We start from the raw sequence: 21378 nt of genomic DNA on the forward strand, positions 1-21378 counted from the left end.
CCTCTTATCCTGGCACCAGCACCCCCTGTGCTGGGATGGGAGCCCACTCAGGGGACTCGGGAGCTAGGCCGCCTTCCTGCGCCTCCTTCCCGAAGCCTCTGTGGGACCCCCCCCCATGGGACCATCTCCCCCCGTGGGACCATGTCCCCCGTGGGACCATCTCCCCCCGTGGGACCATCTCCCCCCGTGGGACCATCTCCCCCGTGGGACCATGTCCCCCGTGGGACCATCTCCCCCGTGGGACCATCTCCCCCGTGGGACCATCTCCCCCGTGGGACCATCTCCCCCGTGGGAACTGCCCGAGGCTCGGTGTTCTTACGGAACCCCAGTCCATGGCCCACACCTTGCCCACAGCCAAGGGACGGCCGGGCACCCCAGAACACAGGAGTGGAGGTCCCCCACGAGGGGAGGACGGGGCGGGAACCCGGGTGTGCGGCTCCGGAGTCCGGCCTCACCACCTGGCTGAGGCCGCGGGCACAGGAGGGAGGTGAGGGGCGCCGTGTGCTGAGCAGCAGCGTGGGGGCCGGGGCGGGCCGGCGGCTACATGGTCAGCTCCTGCAGGAAGGGGGGGTCAGGCTGGGGCCCAGCAGAGCCGCGGGGCGTCCGCAGGGCCGGCGCTCACCATGATGGCGTTGACGATGTCACTCTGGTTGTCCCTCAGCGCCCGCACGGCCTTGGCCCGGGACACGTTGGCCTGGGCCATCACCAGCTCGATGTCCCGCAGCTCCAGGCCCGCCTCGTCCACCTGGCACGGGAGGTGCTGGGCTGGCACCAGTCCTCCGTGCAGAGCACCCCCACCTGCCCCTCCATCTCCTCCTCCTCCTCCTCTTCCTCCTCACCCTCCTCCATGCAGAGCCCCCACCTGACCCTGGCCCTTCTCCTCCTCCATCTCCTCTTCCTCACCCTCCTCCATGCAGAGCCCCCCCCCCGCCCCCGTACCACTCCTCCTCTTCCTCCTCCATCTCCATCTCCTCTTCCTCCTCCATCTCCTCTTCCTCCTCCTCCTCCTCTATCTCCATCTCCTCCATCTTCTCCCTCCTCCATGCAGAGCCCCCCCCACCCCCATACCACTCCTCCTCCTCTTCCTCCTCCATCTCCATCTCCTCTTCCTCCTCCTCCTCTATCTCCATCTCCTCTTCCATCTCCTCCCTCCTCCAAGCAGAGCCCCCCCCCCCGCCCCCAGCCACACCTACTCCTCCTCACCCTCCTCCATGTAGAGTCCCCCCACCCCACCCCGTCCTAGGGTGCACCTCCTCCTCCTCGCCCTCTGATTCCGACTCCGACTCCGGCTGCACCCGGGGCCCCGGCGCGGACTCCGGGACGAGGGTGGAGGGCTCCGCAGGCACCTTGAACTTCTCGGCGGCGGCTCTGTGCACTTGCTGGGACAGGTCCTCGATCTGCAGCGGGGCGGGCGGCCGTCAGCACCTCGCCCCTCGTCCGGGCTGCCCGCCCTCCCCCTCCTCCTCCTCTCCCCGCCCCGGCTGGCCTTGGCCTCCCCGAAGACCACGTAGGTGTCCGAGGCCGGGCTCTTGAACACGTCGGGCTTGGCGATGACGAAGAGGATGTTCTTGGACTTGTGGATGGTGATGCGGGTGACGCCCTGCACCTGCCGCAGGCCCAGCTTGGACATGGCCTGGGGGCATGGCAGGCTCAGCCCGGCACTGCCCCCGTGTGTGCGCGCACGCGCGTGTGAGTGTGTGTGTGTGTGTGTGGAGGGGCGCACTGCGGGAGGGCGGGTCCCGGGAGAGCAGGCTGACAGGGCCCAGCTGTTTCCAGAGGAATCCCCAGCGCCCACCCCATGGGACCCACCCCCGGTGTGGGAGGTCAGGAGGCCCCGGAGGGGGGGGGTCTGACCGGCCCGGCCCCGCCCACCTTCCTCGCTTTCTTCTCGCTGCGGCTCTGCTTGGCCTTGGCTGCCGACTCCTCGGAGCCCCGGGCTGCGGCCTGGGGGAGGGCGGGTCTGAGCACAAGATGGGGTGGAGCCCCCTGCCCCCCGCATGCACCCCATCAGCTGGCACCTGGGCTGGGCCCTGCGGGGCCTGGGGTCCCGGCAGGTCCTGCTCCTCCGGCTCCCCCGACGACTCCCCGTGGCTGTCGGAGCAGCTGCCGGCAGCCGGGAGCGGCTCTGGGGACGGGAGAGGGTGAGGTGGGCCGCCCCCCCCCCGCCCCCTCCTCTTGCCCCTGGTGGACAGCGCCCCCACCCCCCCCTCCCCCCCACCCCCCCCCCGCTCACCTTCCTCCAGGCTGTCCTCGTCCAGCTGCTGGGTGGCTGGGGGCCCTGGAGGGCTGGCCGGGGCCCGGGGCCTGGAGCCCAGAGGCACTTGGCAGGGGGGTGGGGGCCGCGAGGCTGGGTCTTTGGCGTGGGGGCCCCGCGTAGGGGTCACCTTGGGGCTGAGGAGGGCGGGGGGCGGTGGGAGGCCAGCCCGCTGCCTGGACTCGCGGGGGTGGCCCCTGGTTCCTGAGAAGGCGGCGGCCCGCGGGGCTCCTGCCTGGGGCGCCGGGAGGGCCTCCCCCTCCCCCTCGGCCCCCCGCGGACCCTGGCAGGGGCAGGGCACAGGGGGTGCTGCGGGGGGCACCCTGGGCGCAGAGGGCTCAGGACTTGGGTGTCTGTCCTGGGACTGGAGTGGCGAGGGGCTGGGGGTTCCGGGGACCGCCTGGGCCTGCTCCTCACCCCCCAGGCCTCGCATCCGCTCCTGCCAGGAGGGGGCTGGTGAGAACCTGGGGGCAGGCTCCTCGGAGCAGCCCCTGCCCACCCTGGACACAGCCCTCGATGGAGACTCAGAAGCCACCGCCGACGGACGCCCGGGGACTGGGGTGCCCTCAAAGCCCCTGTCCCCCCGGTTCCCTGCCCCGGGGGCCTCCTTTGGGGGCCAGCAGGGCTCAGCCCCCACACCGGCAGGCAGGTGGGCCCCCCTGTCTGTTGCCAACGGGCCTTCAGCTACTTCCTCTCCATCAGAGGCAGACTCTGGGGGGCCTGGGGTCTCCGAGGCAGACTCTGGGGGGTCCGGGGTCTCCGAGGCAGACTCTGGGGGGCCCGGGGTCTCCGAGGCAGACTCTGGGGGGTCCGGGGTCTCTGAGGCAGACTCTGGCGGGTCCGGGGTCTCCGAGGCAGACTCTGGGGGGTCCGGGGTCTCCGAGGCAGACTCTGGGGGGTCCGGGGTCTCCGAGGCATCCGGGGTCTCCGAGGCAGACTCTTGGGGGTCCAGGGTCTCCGAGGCAGACTCTGGGGGGTCCAGGGTCTCCAAGGCAGACTCTGGGGGATCCGGGGTCTCCGAGGCAGACTCTGGGGGGTCCGGGGTCTCCGAGGCAGACTCTGGGGTGGCCTGGGTCTCCGAGGCAGACTCTGTGGTGTCCAGGGTCTCCGAGGCAGACTCTGGGGGGTCCGGGGTCTCCGAGGCAGACTCTGGGGTGGCCTGGGTCTCCGAGGCAGACTCTGGGGGGGCCTGGATTTCCGAGGCAGACTCAGGAGGGGCTGGGGTCTCTGAATCATCCTCAGGGCGATCCAGGGTGTCCAAGGCAGAATTGGGGGGTTCCAGGGTCTCTAAGGAAGACTTTGGGGGGTCCAGGGTCTCCGAGGCATTCTCAGGGGGGTCCAGGGTCTCCGAGGAAGACTCTGGGGGGTCTGGCATCTCCGAAGCAGAATCGGGGGGGTCCGGGGTCTCCGAGGCAGAATCGGGGGGATCTGGGGACTCCGAGGCAGAATTGGGGGGTTCCAGGGTCTCTAAGGAAGACTCAGGGTGGTCTGAGGTCTCCGAGGCAGAATTGGGGAGCTCTAGGGTCTCCAAAGAAGACTTGGGGGTCTCCAAGGCAGAATCGGGGGGGTCCAGGGTCCCCGAGGCAGACTCTGGGGGGTCCAGTGTCTCTAAGGAAGACTTTGGAGGGTCCGGGGTCTCTGAGGTAGGCTCAGGTGGGCCCAAGGCTTCCGTGGGGAGGCGTGGGGGCCCCAGGATCGCTGTGGGGGTGTACAGGTGGTCTTGGGTGTTCGCGGTGGGCTCCGGGGCGGACGTGGGGGGGCCGGGGATCCTTGCGGTGCCAGAAGCCTCTGCGGTGGGTTCAGGTGTGTCTGGGGCCTCCGTGGTGGTTTCCAAGGCAGGCTCTGGGGGGCCTGCGTCTCCGCGTGAGGCCCAGGGTGTCCCCGCGCCCACAGCGAGCTCCCAGCCACCCCGGGGGGCCTGGCCCAGGTCTGGAGGCGCCAGGTCCTTCCCCGCAGCTGCCCCCGGGGCCGCGGGGGCCACAGGCCCGGTCCCCTGGGCGCCGCCCGTGTCTGTGTCTGTGGGCAGGCTCCGAGGACCCGCTGCAGGCTCCCGGCCTGTGTCTGCCCTCGGGGCCCTGGGCTGGGGGCCCAGGATGGTGTGTGCCTGCTCCTGCGGGGACGCAGGTGTGGCCGTGGGCACAGGCTCTGCTCCCGGTCCCTCCTCCCGCGTGATCTCTTCTGCGACCCCCGGGGCTTCCTGCGGGGACACGGGGCCTGGGGCGGGGCCGGCCCCGGAGACCGCCGTGCCCAGGTCTCCCTCGGAGGCCGCGGGGCCGTCCGGCAGGCCCGCGGGCTGCGCGTGGGGCTCCCCGCTGTACAGCCTCTCGTCGTCCGCCCCGGGGAAGGAGGCGGAGTCGGGGTCCGAGGAGGCGGAGGAGTCGTCCGGGAAGGCGAAGGCCTCGTCCATGCCCTCGGTGACGGACAGGTCGGACAGCGACTGCAGGGAGGAGGCGAAGGAGCTGTCGTCCCGGTCCTCGCGGGCCCAGTCCCCGCCGGCGGCCTCGGGCTGCGGCGGCTGCTCCCCGGGGGGCAGGGGCAGCACCTCCACCGCCTCCACCTGGAAGAGCAGGCTGCCCCGGAACGGCAGGAGGGCCGCGGGGACCAGCACGTCCCGGCCCAGCAGGTCCAGGTCCAGGAAGTGGGCCTCCTGCTCCCAGGAGGAGCTGCTGTCCGTGGAGAGGCTGGACTCGGGGGACGAGGGCCACGCCTGCTCCGGGGCCTCGGAGCCGGGTGGGGAGACGCCACGGCCCGAGGGCACCCTCAGCCCCTCCTCGGGGGCCAGGCTCAGGGAGCAGGAGGGGGACGGGGAGGAGGGCCAGCTGTCCGTGTCTGCCGTGACGTAGGAGCCCGAGGGTGAGGTGGGCGGCGAGTCCCCCATGGGCTGGGCCCCGGCCTGGGCGTCCCTGGCTTCCCTGCAGGGCCTGGAGCTGGGGAGCAAGGCCGGGGCCTCGCTGGGGGTGGAAGGAGGCGTAAAGTAGGAATCGGGGTCTGGGGCGGGGAAAGGCACGGGAGGGTCACTCCAAGAACAGGGCGTGGGGGGGTGCAGGCGGGCAGGCCCCCACTCCGGGTCCCTGAGCTGTGGGGGGGGCGCCTGGCACGTCTCCTCCCCCATCACCACCCGGGCCCCCAGGGTAGCTGGGAGAGGCCGCTCCGCAGGCTGGGCCTCGAGGGGCCTGGGGCCCCCCTCCGTGGGGACCGCCCAGGCCGAGAGCGCCGGGCCAGGCCCCACATCCCCGCTGGCGCCCTCGGGCGGGGGCCGGGCGCCCGGCTTGCTGAGCAGGAAGGGGAGGTCCAGGGGGCTGGGCCCGGGGCTCAGGGCGCACTGCTCCGGCTGGTCCCCTCGCGGAGTGGTGGCCGTGGCCGTGCCACACGACCCATCTGTGGAGGGAGAAGGGCGTGAGGAGGGCTGGCCCGCGGGGGAAGGGGGAGGGTCACCCTGAGAACAGAGCGTGGGGGGGGTGCAGGCGGGCAGGCCCCCCTCTGGGCCCCTGAGCTGTGCCCCTGGAGGGGGCCGGGGAGAAGTTCCCAGGTCTGACCACAGCAGCCGGCTCAGGGGCCGTGTGGGCGCAGCGGTGGCACAGAGGGGCACCCCGCTTTTCTGCCAGGTGCTTGGCAGCGACGGCGCAGCTCCCTGCCTGTGACCCCTGCCCTGCTGGGCTGGGCCGTGGACCCTCCCGTGACCTCCAGGGTCAGAGGGCCCTGGGGGAGGGCGTGCACGGTCTGGGTCCCTGTGCCTCGTTTTCTGTCTGCAGAAGGAAGTGCCCACCGACCTGAGGCAAAGCTCTGAGGGGGCACTGCCCAGTTGCCCACCCGCCTGCTGAGCGCTGGGTGGCTGGTCCTGAGGTGGGTGTGGTGGGTGGGGCGGGTGCCTGAGCCTGGGCCTGCATGGCCCCCTCCCACCCAAACTGGCCCCGATGCAGGGCAGCAGCGGGTGGAGCTGGGCCAAGGCTGCAGTGAGGGGAAGCTAAAGGTCAGACGTCCGAGTGACTGGCTCAAGGTCACCAGCTCTGGCAGGGCCTGGGACACCAGCCCCGTCCCCTTTCCGGGACTCAGAGGGAGGCCAAGCCCTGCACCCGGCTCGGCCCCATCCCCAGGCGACCTCCCACAGAAAGGTGCCCTTGGCCGGGGCACATGGCTGACCTCCGCGGGGCCACCCATCTAGTCTTCCTGGCGGGGTGGGGTAAGGGGGAGGGTGGCGCCCAGCACCGCGGCCCGCTCTCCCAGGATGAGGCCTCTGCAGACTCCCGGCCTGTCCCCCCGCCCCCACCGCGGTGCCCTCTGCCTCCCCCTGCTCCTCCCTCTAGGACCAGTGCGGCCTCGCGGCCTGCAGGCAAGTGGGGGGCAGTGTCCCCGAGACCCAGGATCCTGGGAGCCACCGCCTCCGGTCCAGACCCACCGCCCTGCCCCAAGCCGCGAAGACAATGGGACGCGGGGTCGGGACCCTCGGTCAGCCCCTCCCCGCCTTTCCCCGGTCCGGGGTGTCGGGGTGCGGGCAGCCAGGCGGGGTCCCGGGGTGTCAGGGTGCTAGGCGGCCGGGGAGGGGGTGTCAGCATTCAGGGGGCGCAAGGACAGGGGCGGGGCAGGGACGGGGGGCGGGGGGACGCCCGCGGGGAGCGCGCGGCCTCACCTGTGCGGGCCCCCGGGCCGCCCGCCTCGGGCAGCAGCAGCTCGGCGCGGGCCGCCTCCCCGGGCATGGCCTGGCCGTGCGCCGTCCCTCCGCCTCGGTCCCTCCGCGCGTCCGCCCCGCGGAGCCTGGGCCACCGCCCCTCGCCCGGGATGGGGGGGGTCAGTGGTGACGTCACGCTGCCCCGCCCGCCGGGGCCCGAATGAGCGTGCGCGCCGCCGGCACGGAGCGGGGCGCCCCCCCCACCCCCCCGCCCAGCGGCATCTCCCCGCGGCGCGGCCCCCCCTTCTCCCAGCTGCCCGGGGCTCCGCTGGCGGGAGGCGGTCCGGCAGCATCACCCGCGCTGCGCCGGGAGGCGGGGTCCCAGAGCCCGGGGTGCGGGCGGAGGCAGCGGGAGACCCGGGGGCTGGCGCTTGGGGGGCTGCGGCCCACCTGTCCCGGGCGGGGTGTGCCCGGCGAGTGCCTCCATCCCGGTGAGCGGCCCGCAGCTCCGCGGCCATTGGCTGGTCCAGGCCGGTCCCCATGGCAACCGCCTCCGGCGGAGCAGCCCGAGGGCGGGGCAGCAGCCTCCGCCGCGCCGCCGGCTCCGCCCCGTGGAAGCCGGAGGAGCAGCTCCCCCCGGTTCCCGGCAGCGCTGCCCGCCCCGCCCGGTGGCCTGAGCGCCGTGCCAGGCTCCGGGAGACCGTCCTTGTCACCGCGGCCTGGGGGGCGGGAGCAGCTGTTCGGGCGGGTGGGGTGCCCTCCCTCCTGCCCCGGCTCCGCCCGAGCCCGCCGAGCATCCCGGTCTTCCAGCCGCTGGGAGACCTGCTCCTCTCCCCTCCCCTCGCCTCTCCTCTCTCCCCACTGCGAACAGCTGCCACCACCGGGCACCAGGAACCAAGCCCTATGGGCTGGGGCTTGTCTGGGGCTCTGCCCCCCTCCCCACCATGGTAAACCCCGGAATCAGCCACTTCATGGAAGCCCCAGTGAGGGAGCTCCGGCTGAGGGACCCCAGAGCAGCTCCGACAGGAGCGCCCAGCCGACCACCAGGCCCAGGCAGGCGCATTCCACCGGGGAATCAGTCCTGCCAGCTCTGGGTGCCTGCAGACTTGGGGGACCCTGGAGGGCTCTGACAAGGGGCACCCACTGGGCCCAGCTCCCAGCCCAGAGGATACAGGAGTGGAGAAGGCACTGGCCAGGGGCGCCCACCACAGAGCCCCTCCCAACCCCCCTTGGGGACCCCAGCAGACGGGTGGCAGGACACCAGCAGCGATGTCACGGAGCCACAGGGCCTGCGTGCGAAGCCGATGGACAAAACACATCTGATCGCCCAATGCCCAGAATGCCGTAAAAACCATCGTACCAGGAAACCAGCTAGAGTAAGTGACAGCCAGCCTGGCCAGTGTGTCAGCGGCTGGGCGTGACCCGTGCCCAGATCCCGTGGGCTGAGCAGAGCTGTGGGGCCGGGTGTGCACAGCTCACACGTCCAGTGGGACCTCCCAGACCCGAGCTGGTGCACCCTTGGTGCATCCCTGCACCTTGGGGTGCTCCCCACCCTGCCTGGGCTTGGAATCACCAGCTTCAGAAAGCCATCTATCTCTGTGCCCACCCCCCCACCCCCGCCCGCCCTGTGGTCTATGCACCGGTGCCTGGGGCTCCCCCGTGACCCCAGCCCGCGAGCAGAGGATTAACGAGGGTGGCAGCAGCTGGGATGGGTACGGGCACGAGGGGGCCCTTGGGCACATGCCCACTGTGCTTCCGCTGAGCTGGTGGAGGCCAGCACCCCCGAACCCCCTAGTGAGGGAGCGGGGGGGGGCCAGGGGCACCGACATCGAGTCCAGGGAGACGCGGTCGCCTGCGCCAAGGCCCCCAACAGCGGCTCTCGTGACCCTGCCAGCTCAGGCCCCGCCTCACCATGGGCGCCAGGGCACCTCCAGGGCGACTTCACACCCAGTGAGAACCCAAGCCGGGCACTGGCCCCACAACCAAAGCCGGGCCCTGGGGGGCCCCGTGCGGACGCCCACGAGGGAGGCCTGCGGGCAGCCAGCCCCTGCCCAGCCCCGGCCTCTCGGACGGACAGTGGCTCTGCTGATGGGCGAGGAGGGGACGCACGGGCAGTGGCCTATGGTGGGTGGTGAGAGCAGGGAGGACGGCGAGGGGTCACGGCAAAGCCCAGGAGGCCTCCAGGTGTTGAAAACCAAAGTGTAAGATTTATTTCCACGAGAGGAGAGGGAGGCCACGCGATGCGGGGGCCCAGGCCCTGCACAGTCCGTGCGGGCGGGCTACTTGGCCAGCTCCTCCGCCACGGACTTGCGCATCTTGTCCTTGAGGTAGGCGGCCTTCTGCCACTCGGACCTGAGCTCCAGCCACTCGTAGTAGGGGACCTGGGGGAGGGCACGTGTGGGCGGGGCTCCAGCCTCCCTCCCGCAGGGGCAGGGCTCCGCCCCTGGGCAGAAAGCAGTTCTGAACGTCCCGTTGTTTCACAAAGAAGCGGACAGCGCCCATATGGCCCTCACAGGCCGTCCCTGGAAGGAGCAGGGGACGAAGGTCTCCCAGGCGAGAGCAGGCTCCGGGCTGCTCACCTGGTTTGAACTGGGCAACCCGCCCTCCTCCCAGAGGCCCTGGCCCTGCGAGGCCGGCCGACATGACCCCTTCTCGGGGTCCCCGCCACCGGAAGGCACTCACGTCCACCACGAGGAAGCCGGCAGCCAGCACGTGGCGCCGGGCGAGCACGAAGCGGCCCAGCAGGTCCTTGCTGCGGCTGGCGAAGTTGGGGAACTCCCAGCGCAGGAAGGCCAGCCTGGGGGGAGGCGCGGGCTGACCAGGTCCGTCCTCGGAGGGCCGGACAACACCCACAAGAGCGGGGTGTGTGTGTGTGTGTGTGTGTGTCCCCTAAGCGCGTGGCCTACCTCTTGGCTCTGGGCGGGGGTGGCGGCAGCTGGCCCCCCGAGGGCAGGGCCAGATGAGGGGCCACGAAGTCCCTGAGGGGCAGGAACTGGCCTTCGGCGTCCAGCAGCACCTCCGCGTCTGGGGGGGACAGACGGGTGGTTGGCTGTGTCCGGTGGAGGGCGGGGCAGGCCCTAGGGGGGGACGGGGAGGGAGGCTCACCGAGAACCCAGCCGTACTGTGTGGCCACGGAGAAGCGGCCCCGCTCAGCCGCCCCCAGCAGCCCCTTCAGGGTCTCCTGCAGCTCCTTCTGCAGGGGCGTCACCTTCCTCTCAGGGCCGGGGGGCCCGGGGTCCAAGGCTGAGGCCGGCAGCAAGGGGCCCTTGTACTCGGGGTGCTCCAGCTGGGCCGTGGCATTGATGTGCAGCAGCTTCTGAAGGGTGCTCTGGCCCCTCGGGGACCGGTCACCTAGGGAAGAGGTGCAGTGGGGGGTCACCTGCAGGCAGGCAGGCGGCAAAGTGCAAATGCTGGGGAGCCCCAGCCACCGTCTCCCTGCTCCTGGCCTGCCCTGGCCCGGAGGCTCCCCCCGCACTGGCCCTGGGCACACTGGCCGCAGCGCAGCCCCGGGCAGCACACGGACACCCCCCGCCCTCACCTAGGAACTGGGCGTGCAGCTCGGGGCGCAGCACGGCCTGCAGCTCCGACGCCCGGGCCTGCTGCAGCACGCACAGGGCCCACAGCACGTCCACCTGCAGGGCCGGCTCCAGGTCGGCCAGCTGGCTCCCCAGCTTCTCATGAACCTGGGGAACAGGGGGTGCAGGGGAGGCTCTGCTCAGCACACGCACACGTCCTGGTGGGAGGCGGCCACTGGGAAAGGTGCCAGGAGCAGTGCAAACCCCCTGGGAACAACCTGGACAGGGGACATTCAGCTGGGCTTTCCACAGAGCCTCCCTGGCAGACGGGGCGGACAAACCACCTCTCCGGGACGTCCCAGGGGCCCAGACGGGAGGCACTGGCCCCGAGAGGGGCTGAGGGCATGAGGGGACGCAGCCGGCCGGCTGGGAGGTGCCCCTACAGGGGCCCGGCCAGTGGGTCGGGGTCTTGGGGGCGTTACGGCAGAGACAGGAAGTGAGCTGCCCAGAACGCCTTTGGGGCCGCAGCGGCTCGGCCCGTGGTGGAGTGCGGGGTTTCGAGTGTTGCCCCCAGACAACCCCGGGAGGTCCGGCTCCAGCTGGCTCGCTCCTGCCCCTGCTCCTGCCCGGCCTCCCTCCTTCCCACCTGCAGGGGGCGGGGCGGTCTGGGCGGGGGCGCACCAGCTCGAAGAATGCGTCCTCTTGCTCCGGACGGAAGTTGAGGCGGGCGAAGGCCAGCAGCACGTTGCAGAGGTCTGACACGGCGATGCTCTGGGCCCGGCTCAGGACGTGCTGGGTGTGGGGGGCGGGGCGGGGGCCTGGTGAGGGCCCACACCACCCTCCGGCAGCAACCCCTCAGCGCCGCCCAGCAGTGCCGTGCCGAACGGGTGCCCCCGCACCGCAGCACAGGCACCGCCCTCCTCCCACCACCTCCCGGTGGCAGCCCAGTGGTCTGGCCTCGCTGCCGGCCCGGCGGCTCGGGGAGAACGGCGTCCCTCCATCAAGCAGGAGCCAGGTGTGCACTGGCGTTTCCAGCCCCTGGACCTCCCTGACAACCCCAGGCCTTGGGGTGCACCGCTCACCTGGGCGAAGGCCTCGAACAGCGGCAGGCTGAGCCACTTGAGGAAGGCGAAGGACTTGGCGCAGCGGGCCGCCTCGCCGGGCGTGAGGCTGGGCACGTGGGGCAGCAGGTCGGTGGCCAGGCGCTGGAACACCTGGGTCTGGTGGAAGCCGAGTTTGCCTGGGGACAGAGCAGAGCCTTGGTTCACCGGGAGGTCCGCCCGGCACCCAGCCCGGCCTCCGGTCTAGGAGTTTGGTGTCTGCAGCCAAATTTATCCCCGAGGCCCAGCAGAGGGGACCAGGGCCTGCCACGGGGGGACGGGCACCGAATCGGACTCGCTGCACAGGGCCCCAGCCCTGCGAGGCTCACCGTAGGCGTAGGCCAGGTCCAGGAGGACGCCTTTGGTTAGGGGGAAGGGCTTCTGGACCAGGTGGTAGGAGATGGCCCGCAGCAGGGGCACGGCCCGCCGGTTCTGAGCCGCCAGCGCCGCCAGCACCTTCTGCAGCTCGTCCGGGCCGAACTGCTCCACCAGGTCCAGGCACTGTCAACCACAGCCCAGGGTCAGCTCGGCGCCCACGGCCGGGGTCCCAGCAGCGCAGCCCCTGCGAGACAGCAACTGGGCCTGAGCTTACTACCCACTGCCCCTGCAGGCCCGGGGAGGGGACCCAGGGCCACTGAGCGCGGCCCTCGTGGTGGCAGCCACGTGGCCGGCCCGCTGTGGGGGACGGGCTGAGCTGCCGTGGCTGTGGGCTGGGCACCACCGCGCTAAGTGTGCCGGGGCTGAGCCTTGGGGCGGGCCTGGGCCGTCGGGAGGGGGAAAGGAGCCGCAGGCCCCGCCCCTGCCTCTCCCCTTGCCCAGCCCAGTACCTTGTCCTCCAGGTGGTTCATCAGCGGCTCGGAGAGGGACCCCGCCTTCGTCAGGAGGGCCACCAGCGTGCGGCCGTCCTCGATCTCCACCCAGCGCCGCTCCAGGTTCAGCAGCAGCTCGGCCAGCAGCTCCTGGGAGCCCCGCTCCTGCATGTGGGTGGCGCTGGACTCGGCCAGGAAGGCCAGGTGCTTGAACTTGAGCCTGCGCAGGCGCCAGCGCACCTCCTGCTCCACCGACTGCAGCTCCTTGGAAGAGGCGGGGAGCGGCAGCGTGTAGAGGCTCCGGAGCAGCTTCACCAGCGTCCCGTGCCACACGGCCGTGATCTGCGGGACACGCAGGGTTAATACGGGAGTGACATCCCCGGTTAACCCCTCGTCCGCCATAAGCATCTGTAGAGGCAAGCAGCGAAACTTTTTTTTTTATTAAATATATTTTATTGATTTTTTACAGAGAGGAAGGGAGAGAGAGGACTAGAAACGTCGATGAGAAACATTGACAAGCTGCCTCCTGCACACCCCCTACCAGGGATGTAGGTATTGATTTTTTACAGAGAGGAAGGGAGAGAGAGGACTAGAAACGTCGATGAGAGAGAAACATTGACAAGCTGCCTCCTGCACACCCCCTACCAGGGATGTGCCTGCAACCAACGTACATGCCCCTGACCAGAATCGAACCTGGGACCTTTCAGTCAGCAGACCGACGCTCTACCACTGAGCCAAACCCGGTTTCGGCAAGCAGCGGAACTTTTTAAATTAAATTAAAAACACCCTGGCAGTTAACTGGTTAAGGTCACTTTAACTTTTTTTAAACCCTCTGCTGAGCATATTTTTCCCATTGATTTTCCGAGAGTGGAAAGGAGGGGAGAGGAGAGAGGAGGGAGAAGAGGGAAGGAGAGAAAGAGAGAGAGAAACACCGATGTGAGAGGCTTCGATCGGCTGCCTCCTGCTGAGGGCCTGCACGGGGCCTGGGATGGAACTGGCACCTCCTGGTGCAGGGCAGATGCCCACCAGCCGAGGTGCACCATCCAGCCAATCACAGTGGTTTTATGAGCTACCTTCTCCCCATCTCCACCGCATCCTTTGAGGATCGGATTGGCTGAACAACGCTCTCCCCAAGTTTCAGGGCTCCCCCACCAACCGCCAACACCTCCTCGAGCTTTAGGAGAGTGCTGCCATCAGCCAGACCCCCGGGAGGGGGTGGCACATGACGAACAGAGAGCCAGAGGCAGGAGCAGCTGGCGTCCTGTGCCGGTTTCGTGAGGGCACCCTCCACCCAGCAGGCAGCTGTGCGGGCCACAGAGAGCGTGAGAAGGTCCACAGACGGCTGCTGTGGTCTCGGGGCCCCTGCATCCCCACCGGAGCAGCCCGGACCCACCTGGCTGTTGACCAGCTGGAGCAGCTGCTGGAAGCGGGCGTCCTGCACGAGCGAGGCCTTGTCCGCCGGCCTCTCGGCCAGCAGGCGGGACAGCCTGATGAGCGCCAGGGCCGCCTGGTTCTGCCGCAGGCTGTGGCCGCCCGCCAGCAGCCCCAGGAGCTCCTCCGGCCCCGTGGCCTTCTCGATGAGATTGTCCACCTCCTGGCGCTCCGGGTAGGGGGTGGTCACCGGCTCCTTCTCCAGGTGCTGGGACAAGGACGCTGGGAAGTGGGAACTGGGTGAGGTAGCTGAGGACGTCAGAGTCTTACGGGCCACGCTGGCCAGGCTCAGGCGGCCAGCCGGAGGCCCCGCTGGGGCGAGATGGGCAGCCTCTCTCAGGAGGCAGGCACATCGCTTCACCAGGCGAGCGGCCATGATGGCCCGACGGCAGGGAGGTGGCACTCCTAGCAAGTCATCCCAAGGCCCTGAAGGGAGAGAGGAGGGTTTACTGCAGGCCCTTCCTGACGCACAAACAGGAGCATGTGACACATGGGTGGAGCAGCAGGCACCCGCTCCGTGCTCCCGCCCACACCTCCCGGCGGCTCCCAGGCACGGGCAGCTTCAGGGCAGCACTTCCTGAAGCGAGGTCTCGGGTGTCCCCCCAATGCACAGGGTAACCAGACACCAGAACGGGGGCTGGGGCGCTGCCAGTGACTGTGCTTCCGCACTAGGAGCCGTGGACAGTGCAGATCAGCAGGCCCTCACCCGCATGGGGGGCGTCTGCCAGCAGGGCCCGGAAATTTGTTCTCAGATGTTAAATGTCTTCAGGATTAAGAACGAAGAGAGACCACGGGGTAAAATGTTCTCAACCACTTTCTACCGAGTTTCTGGGCATGGAAGCCACATTCCACAGCGTCTGTGGGTAATTTTAATACTTAGAGACACAGATTAGCACTGGGTAAGCATTGACCTCTGAACCAGAAGCTGGTTGTTGGATTCCCTGTCAGGGCGCATGGGCAGGATCTCCAGGAGGGGGCATGCAGGAGGCAGCCCACTAGTGATTCTCTCTCATCACTGACGTCTCTCCCTCCCTCCTGCTTCCTCTCTGAAATCAATAATAATGTTAAACTCCTAACCAATCACAACAAGCGCTTCGCAGGCTTAGAATCCTCTCAGCTTTACCTCCCCTTCGCCCAGCAACACACCCTCAGGCTGAGCAGGCCCCGTGCCCTCCTTGCCCTGGGTTCCTGGCCTCACCCTCCACCACAGGGACCAGGAAATTGTCCTCGTCTTCCCAAACTCAGACCAACCCCAGACCGAAGTTTCCTCCTCCGAGAAGTTGTTACATTTCCCAACTATGTTGCTTTGAGGATGTCAGTCTTGTTTACGGGGGTGACCCGGCAAGGCAGGTGGCGGGAGGGGGTAAACGTTAGCCCGGGCCTCCGGCCAAAGCACAGAGCGTGCGTGTTTGATCTCTGAGCTCCGGGTGGCCGTTATGTTTTGCTGTTACACGGGTGGGTTCCTGCAGCTGCAGAAAAAGCTCAGTCTGTGGTTGAGCTTCGACCTATGAACCCGGAGGTTAGGGTTTGATTCCCGGCCAGGCCTAGGGTTGTGGGCTCCATCCCCAGTGGGGGGCGTGCAGGAGGCAGCCAGTCCATTGTTGTCTCTCATCATGGACAATTCTATCTGTGAAATCAACCTCCCTCTCTGAAATCAATAAAAACATTAAAAAAAACAAAAAAAAACACACCAAAAACCTCAGCCTGACTTACAGAGGCCCAGCGAGGGGGGATCCCGGCCCAAGGTCGACGGCCCCTGCGCGGAGACGGCAGCAAGACGACCCCACGAGGCGGGGAGGAAGCTGAGGTCCGGACGCCCAGCTGGGCCTGAGCCAGCACCGGCCCGGAGGGGGCCTCCCACCCCCCGCCCTGCCAGGGCGGGCTCGCGGGCCGCCACGCGGGACCGGTTGCGAACCGTAACCGGCCTGGGCTGCCGCCTCCTCTTGAGGCCCTGCCCTCCAGCCCCGCGCCCCGTCCGGGCTCCCCTCCCGCCACGCCTCCGGCCCCGTCCCCTCCACCCGGAGACCTACGCCGGGGCCACGGCCGACTCCGCCGCTGACCTCCCTGCGTCCCGCACGGAGCGCCGCCGGAAGCGAGGCTCGCCGGACGTCTCCCGACCGGAAGTCACTGTGAAGGTTCATTTCCGGTCTGGCGCCATCTTGGTTGAGGTCTCCGGCCCGGAAGTTACTGCGTGGGACCATTTCCAGGTGGGTGCCATCTTTGTTGAGGGCACACGGCCGGAAGTCACTGCCATTTGCCATCTTTGTTGCGGGCGACGACTCGGCGCCGTGAGGCGGAGCGCCAGGAGGGGGCGGCGGTTGAGGAGCCTGGGCGGGGCGGAGAGGAGGGCCGGAATGGGAGGCTGGGAGGCTGGTGCGCCCCGCGGCGTCCCGGGGCCCCGCGAGGTGTGCGGGCGGCCCCCGCCGGCCTCGGGTCCCCGCCGCGGACCCACGTGCGGACCCGCCGCTCGGGTGCCGCCCAGCGGAGGCCGTCCGGCCGAAACGTGGGCACAACTTGCCTGCGTCTTGCATTTAAAAAGCGAAAAGAAAGTACTCTGGGGTTTTATGTGCCATATTCGACTTTTAAAGATTGAGGTTTAATTGGAAAAGAATGTGTGGGGTGGGCCTGCTGGTGCATGGACTGCTGGTCTCCCCTGAGATCCCGCGTTCTTATCACAGATCTACCCCCATCCCCCACCAGCTAAGTCTTTCAAGATGCGCCGGGTCAACGTAAAAAAACATGGAAACCTGTAAAGAATTGAGGTCTCCAGCCCGGAAGTTACTGCGTTTATTTGAGCCAAACTGTCGACATATGCCGGGAAGCAGAACCTCAGGAACTGAGGTGATGCTCCGGAGAATGGCGGGTTACATCTGTATTTATACATTGCCACCAAAGGAGGGTCGCAGGTGGGTTGCATGAAATTCATTGGTGACGGATTAAGGCGGTGGGAGAAAGCAGACACCAGAGATGGGGAAGCCCCTGGGACTGGATAAAAAGTAAAATGATGGACACGTCCTTAGGCGGGTGCAGGGACAGTTAACATGATAATGAAGGAATTTGTGTCCCAGCACATCTGGTTGTGCCCCAAGGGGTCCGGAAAGGGAAGCTACAAGTTACCCAGACATGTGAAGGGTGTGTTATCCCAGATGCAAAAAGACAGACAGGCTCAGCCAAGGTAAAGGGTGACCTTGTCAGTGGAGATACCGGCCTAGGATGTAACTGCCCACCATCACTGCTTTTAGTGAAAGTTTAATTCCAGACCATCCTTGTGGTGACTGTAGGTCTGAGTTCGCAAGACCGCCACCCAGGCCTCCCCTTCCGTCCGCAGCTGACACATCCCCTTGGAGAAGCCAGTCTGTCCCTGGAGCCTGAGCCATCTATTCGGGGAGCGCTCTCTGCCTCCGGCCTCCCTGGGGCCGCCGCCCGCCCGTCCCTTCCCGCATCTCATTTCTCACTCAGCTCCCGCCCGGGTTTGGGTGGAGCATGGCCTCCAGCAGCCTGAGACCAGAAAGGAGGTACGAGGGGAACTTCTGCTGTGGGACAGCCTTCTGCTCTGCCAACAGCTCAGCTGCTCGTGTTTAGAAATCATTTCCTGGTCTGAAGGCTTCTTCCCTGAGCCTCTAGCATTGCGTGTTTCTGATGGAGAGTCCAAAAACGATGACATGTCCATCCACCCCGTGGTCTGCCCTTCCGGATGCTCGTCCCACACCTGGGCTGGGCCCACAGCTGTGGGAGCTGGCCTGGCCTCCCCAGCATTGAGACCCGATCCCGGAGCCCCATCACTGCCCTCGGCACCTCCACACGACCCTGCTCCTGACGCCCAGGTGCACCCCGCTGACCGGGAAATCCGGCTCTAACTGGAGACTGAGGCCCAGGTGGGGTGACCCCCCCACAGCACCATGGTCAGTGTCCTTCCTCCAGGCTCCCGTCCCTCCCTCCTCAGACCCCTCGCGTGGGAAACCTGGACTGTCCTGGGCCCTGTGCCTGCAATGCTGTGGGCGCAGCCTGAGGTCAAGTTGGACCTTCCCGCTGTGGCTGGGGCGACCCGGGCTCAAAAGTCTTCCCTTCTTCCTGGCCAATTGGAGAGAAATGGGCTCGGGGTGGGACTCGGGAGAGCGGTGAGTGGCTGCCGAGCCCGTGGCCCTGACTCCATCCTGAGACCAGGAGACGGTGTGAAGGGTGGATGCCTGTGTGTGCAGCTATGTGCATGCAGGTGTGTGCGGGTGCATGTGTGTGCGTGCAGGTGTTTATGTGCATGTGAGTGCAGGTATGTGTATGTGTTTGCGTGATCAAGTGTGTGGGATGGTGCCCTAAGGACAGATGTGCGCTGGGAAAGATGGGAAATTCTGGGTGGTGGTGCTGACACCACTGGGCTGTACACTGAACAGGCTCAGAGGGCGCCTTTCAATACTGTGTACTTTGTAATCGTTATAATAATAATAATAATAATAATAATAATAATAATGGGACGTTGAGAGGTGAGCCCTGGGCCTGGGGCGGCTGGGAAACAGCTGAGGGCCCCTCCAGGGAGCTGGGAGGGTTCCTTTGTGGCCCCCCCTCTTTGGAGACAGACCCGTCCCCCCACTTCCCATGCCCCGTCCCAGGGGGTGGAGATCCAATCCGTGCCAGCAGAGGGCGCCACAGGCCCGCGCACCTGCTCATCGCCTCCACCTCCTGCGGGCTTGGCTGGTCTGGGACTCACAGGCGCTGCTGGTGGGCGAATCCCGGCTCACAGCCTCCCGTAAAGAGGAGGCTACCGTGGTGGCAAGAAAATGCCCTTTTAAAACCATTTATAAGTAAGAAAAATGGCAGAACACACACCACGGTAGGAGCCACCGACACGGGGATCAGACCCAGAGAATTGTGAGCCCAAGGGGCGGGGGCTGCACCCCAGGAAGGAGCAGGTCCTGTCAGGCACATGCCCAGGTCGATCCCCTGGTGGGGGGGGGCTGCAGGAGGCAGCCGCTCCGTGGCTCGCTCTCATCGTGGATGTTCCTCTCTCCTCCCTCTTCCTTCCTCTCTGACGTCAGTTACATGCATGACTTCCAGGCTGGCGGGGGCTTTTCCTCAGCGGCCCCTCGCCTCTGCCCTCCTCCTCGGCAGGCGTCCCAGCTCTCCAGCTCCGCGGGAGGTTTCTCCTTCGCCAGCAGTTTGGGGCCACGGCTGACAGAGCTCTTTCGTCCGAGGCTCACACCCTGGGCCATGGTCTCAGGGAGGCTGCTCTGAGGTCACAGGGGTGTGTTTTAGGGCGACTGGTGGTGGGAGAGTGACTCGGGGGCTGGGTGGGTGGGCCTCACCAAGGGCAGGCCCCGAGGGTGGGCAGCCTCAGTCCCAGAGTGCACCTCCTCTCAGCCTCCACCTGCCCCACCCCCTGCTGCCAACCTTCAGCCCCGGGACAGCACTCAGCCTGGCGCCCCATCCCCGGGGCCAGGTGCGGGGGCTGGGGCTGGGAACGCCCAGAAACTGGTCCCAGCTGCGCGGCGGGGAGGAGGGCAGAGGCACCGGCTCTCGGGTGTGGCGGCCGGAGGACTGTGGCCAGGTGCTTGCTGATGCCACACACGTCAGTGCCCAGCAGGTGGACTCGGCCCGTGGGCCTCGCGCCCATCCACGGAGTTGCCTCCAGGGATACCGCGAACGTGGAGCGTTTGGAGTGGGGGGTGGGGAGGGGAACAAGGAACTGAGTGCCTTCCAGGAGCCGTGGTGACGGCTCTGACCCGCGTGGACGCACTCCAGGTTTCATTTCTCACCCGGGCAGCAGCGGATCCACAGGACGAACACGTGTTGCGAGTCGCAGCTTTTCCGGGCTCCCCGCTTCCCGTGAGGGGAGACGGCGTTGTGTGTGTGTGTGTGTGTGTGTGTGTGTTTGCATTTGGTAGCATTGCCGGCGGGTCCCTGGGGGCCGAGGCTGTGCTGTGGGAAGGGTGTGTTTTGAGCCTACGCCGTGGCCCTGGGGTTCCCTGCGGGGAATGGCCTGCTGTGTATGTGTTTGAAAACGTGTCCTTAAAGTTCACGAGAGCACGGAACATGTGGAGGGGACACAGGCGAAAAGACCTGGGCTCGAACCCAAGTTCTGCCTCGTGAGGTAAGAATGGCGGGGCCTTGGCCCGGGCAGGAGGGTCCCGCCTGCTCCTCCCGCCCCGGCCCGGCCGGGCCAGCTCCCGCCCGCTCAGCCCCGAAGGTAAAGCAAAGGCTTCCCGCACACCAGAGGGCAGGGGGAGGGGGGCTGCTTGTTGAGGATTTTTACGCTCTTCCCTGCCAGGAAAGGCCCGGTGCCCGCTGTGCAGGTGCCCGGCCGCGGTGCCTGGAGGCGGCCGAGGCTTTGATGCCGAGTCGTTCTCATCAATATTGTATCCGCTCCCCGGGAGAGCGTGTCCGAGGCCTCCGCATGCAGGAGCATGGGGCGAGCACGCTTCCTCTCGGCAGCTCAGCAGGGGAAGGAACCTCTGGCTGTCGGTGCTGATGTTCTGGGTGCTCGCGGGGCCTCACAGGTGGTGGCAAGTGTCTTTTTTATTTTCTTTTTAAAATATATATCTTATTGACTTTTTTACAGAAAGGAAGAGAGAGGGATAGAGGATTAGAAACACAGATGAGAGAGAATCATTGATCAGCTGCCTCTTGCACACTCCCCACTCGGGATGTGCCCGCAACCAACGTACATGCCCCTGACCAGAATCGAACCCAGGACCCTTCAGTTCGCAGGCCGACGCTCTATCCACTGAGCAAAATCAGCTAGGGCGGCAATTATCTTTTTTTTTTTAATTGATTTTGGAGAGGAAGGGAGAGGGAGAGAGAAACGCCAGTGATGAGAGTGAGTCATGACCGGCTGTCTCCTGCATGCCCCTGCTGGGCATCGAGCCGGGACCTCTTGGTTCGTAGGTCAAAGCTCAACCCCTGAACCACGCTGGCTGGGGGGGGGGGGGTGGTGGTGGTGATTATCTTTGGACGTCAACCGTTTGAAATGCCCTGGATTCAGAGTATTTCACGTTGTCATTGTGACCGGGAGTTTGTAATGAAGTTGGAGAAACGCTGAAGCCAGGTGCCCGATCTCAGGCAGAGGACACCCTCTGAACAGGCTCTTCCCGCGTCGCTGGGTGAGGCCCTGGGGCCGGGCGTCCCCGATAGCGATGACCGGTCCAGGCAGGTGTGCGTGTGCGTGCGCAAGCGTGTGCGTGTGTGTATGGGGGCTGCAGGAAAGCTGTGTGCTAATTCCCAGTGACATTGTGCAAACAGCTGGGCTTGCTGGTGGCTACACGTTGATACGTTTATTTATCCTGTGGTTTTGACACTCTATAGTGTGACTTTCCACAATCTCTCAGCAGCAGGAATTGCCACATTCCTCCAATTAATTAACCGGCACATTTAATTTCACAGCCCAAAGGTTCGGAATAGCTCCTGTTTGCGAAAATCACCGTCGCAAAGAACTGAGCAGCATGTGTAAGGAACCAGCGTGCGGTTTGTCATTAAGTCCGGGCTGAACGTTAATACACATAACTCGGCGGGGGAAGCCGTCTGCCCGCGGCCGCCTGAGTGGACGCGGACTGGACGCGCCTGACCGCCCGGAGGGCTGGCCGGAGTGGCCACTGGCCGCAGAGCAGCGCTTCTCCTGAGCCTGTGAGCGAAGCCAGCGCACCCAGGACAGGACGATGACAGCCGCTTCCTTTAC

At 67.0% G+C, this 21378-nt stretch overlaps 2 protein-coding genes across 5 annotated transcripts; both read right to left on the reverse strand.

The window, feature by feature from the left end:
* Positions 1 to 247: 247 nt before the first annotated feature.
* NACAD (NAC alpha domain containing) lies at positions 248 to 7459 on the reverse strand. Of its 2 annotated transcripts, none has more exons than XM_084896473.1 (8): positions 7311 to 7459; positions 2234 to 5632; positions 2019 to 2125; positions 1873 to 1944; positions 1487 to 1633; positions 1251 to 1397; positions 623 to 745; positions 248 to 555 (listed from the first exon to the last, which is right to left on the reverse strand). In XM_084896473.1, the coding sequence occupies exons 1-8, from the start codon at positions 7345 to 7347 to the stop codon at positions 541 to 543; spliced, it is 4047 nt and encodes a 1348-aa protein (XP_084752599.1). In that variant the 5' UTR covers positions 7348 to 7459; the 3' UTR covers positions 248 to 540. The 2 variants fall into 2 exon arrangements, with proteins under 2 accessions (XP_084752599.1, XP_084752598.1); XM_084896472.1 differs by lacking the exon at positions 7311 to 7459 and adding an exon at positions 6882 to 7283 and having other exon boundaries at positions 249 to 555.
* A 1584-nt stretch (positions 7460 to 9043) lies between these two features.
* TBRG4 (transforming growth factor beta regulator 4) lies at positions 9044 to 15862 on the reverse strand. Of its 3 annotated transcripts, XM_084897706.1 has the most exons (11): positions 15746 to 15861; positions 13678 to 14141; positions 12303 to 12626; positions 11805 to 11976; positions 11458 to 11615; positions 11057 to 11167; positions 10399 to 10543; positions 9966 to 10211; positions 9767 to 9884; positions 9543 to 9657; positions 9044 to 9241 (listed from the first exon to the last, which is right to left on the reverse strand). In XM_084897706.1, exons 2-11 carry the CDS (start codon positions 14089 to 14091, stop codon positions 9140 to 9142), a joined length of 1905 nt encoding a protein of 634 aa, XP_084753832.1. In that variant the 5' UTR covers positions 14092 to 14141; positions 15746 to 15861; the 3' UTR covers positions 9044 to 9139. The 3 variants fall into 3 exon arrangements, with proteins under 3 accessions (XP_084753832.1, XP_084753830.1, XP_084753831.1); XM_084897704.1 differs by having other exon boundaries at positions 9767 to 10211; positions 15746 to 15862; XM_084897705.1 differs by lacking the exon at positions 15746 to 15861 and adding an exon at positions 15429 to 15691 and having other exon boundaries at positions 9767 to 10211.
* Between the last annotated feature and the right edge of the window lie 5516 nt (positions 15863 to 21378).

Source organism: Pipistrellus hanaki, assembly GCF_964339955.1.
Source record: "Pipistrellus hanaki genome assembly, chromosome: 10".
Lineage (NCBI taxonomy): Eukaryota > Metazoa > Chordata > Mammalia > Chiroptera > Vespertilionidae > Pipistrellus > Pipistrellus hanaki.

Excerpts from the sequence above, each read along its gene's own strand:
- NACAD (XM_084896472.1), bottom strand. The coding sequence starts at position 6,948 with ATGCCCGGGGAGGCGGCCCGCGCCGAGCTGCTGCTGCCCGAGGCGGGC. Across the intron at positions 2,126-2,233 it reads CGAGGACAGCCTGGAGGAAG|AGCCGCTCCCGGCTGCCGGC; the intron begins GTGAGCGGGGGG and ends TCCCGTCCCCAG. Across the intron at positions 1,945-2,018 it reads CCCCGCAGGGCCCAGCCCAG|GCCGCAGCCCGGGGCTCCGA; the intron begins GTGCCAGCTGAT and ends GCCCTCCCCCAG.
- TBRG4 (XM_084897704.1), bottom strand. The coding sequence starts at position 14,091 with ATGGCCGCTCGCCTGGTGAAGCGATGTGCCTGCCTCCTGAGAGAGGCT. Across the intron at positions 11,168-11,457 it reads TGTTCGAGGCCTTCGCCCAG|CACGTCCTGAGCCGGGCCCA; the intron begins GTGAGCGGTGCA and ends CCCCACACCCAG. Across the intron at positions 10,212-10,398 it reads GCTGCACGCCCAGTTCCTAG|GTGACCGGTCCCCGAGGGGC; the intron begins GTGAGGGCGGGG and ends CCTCTTCCCTAG.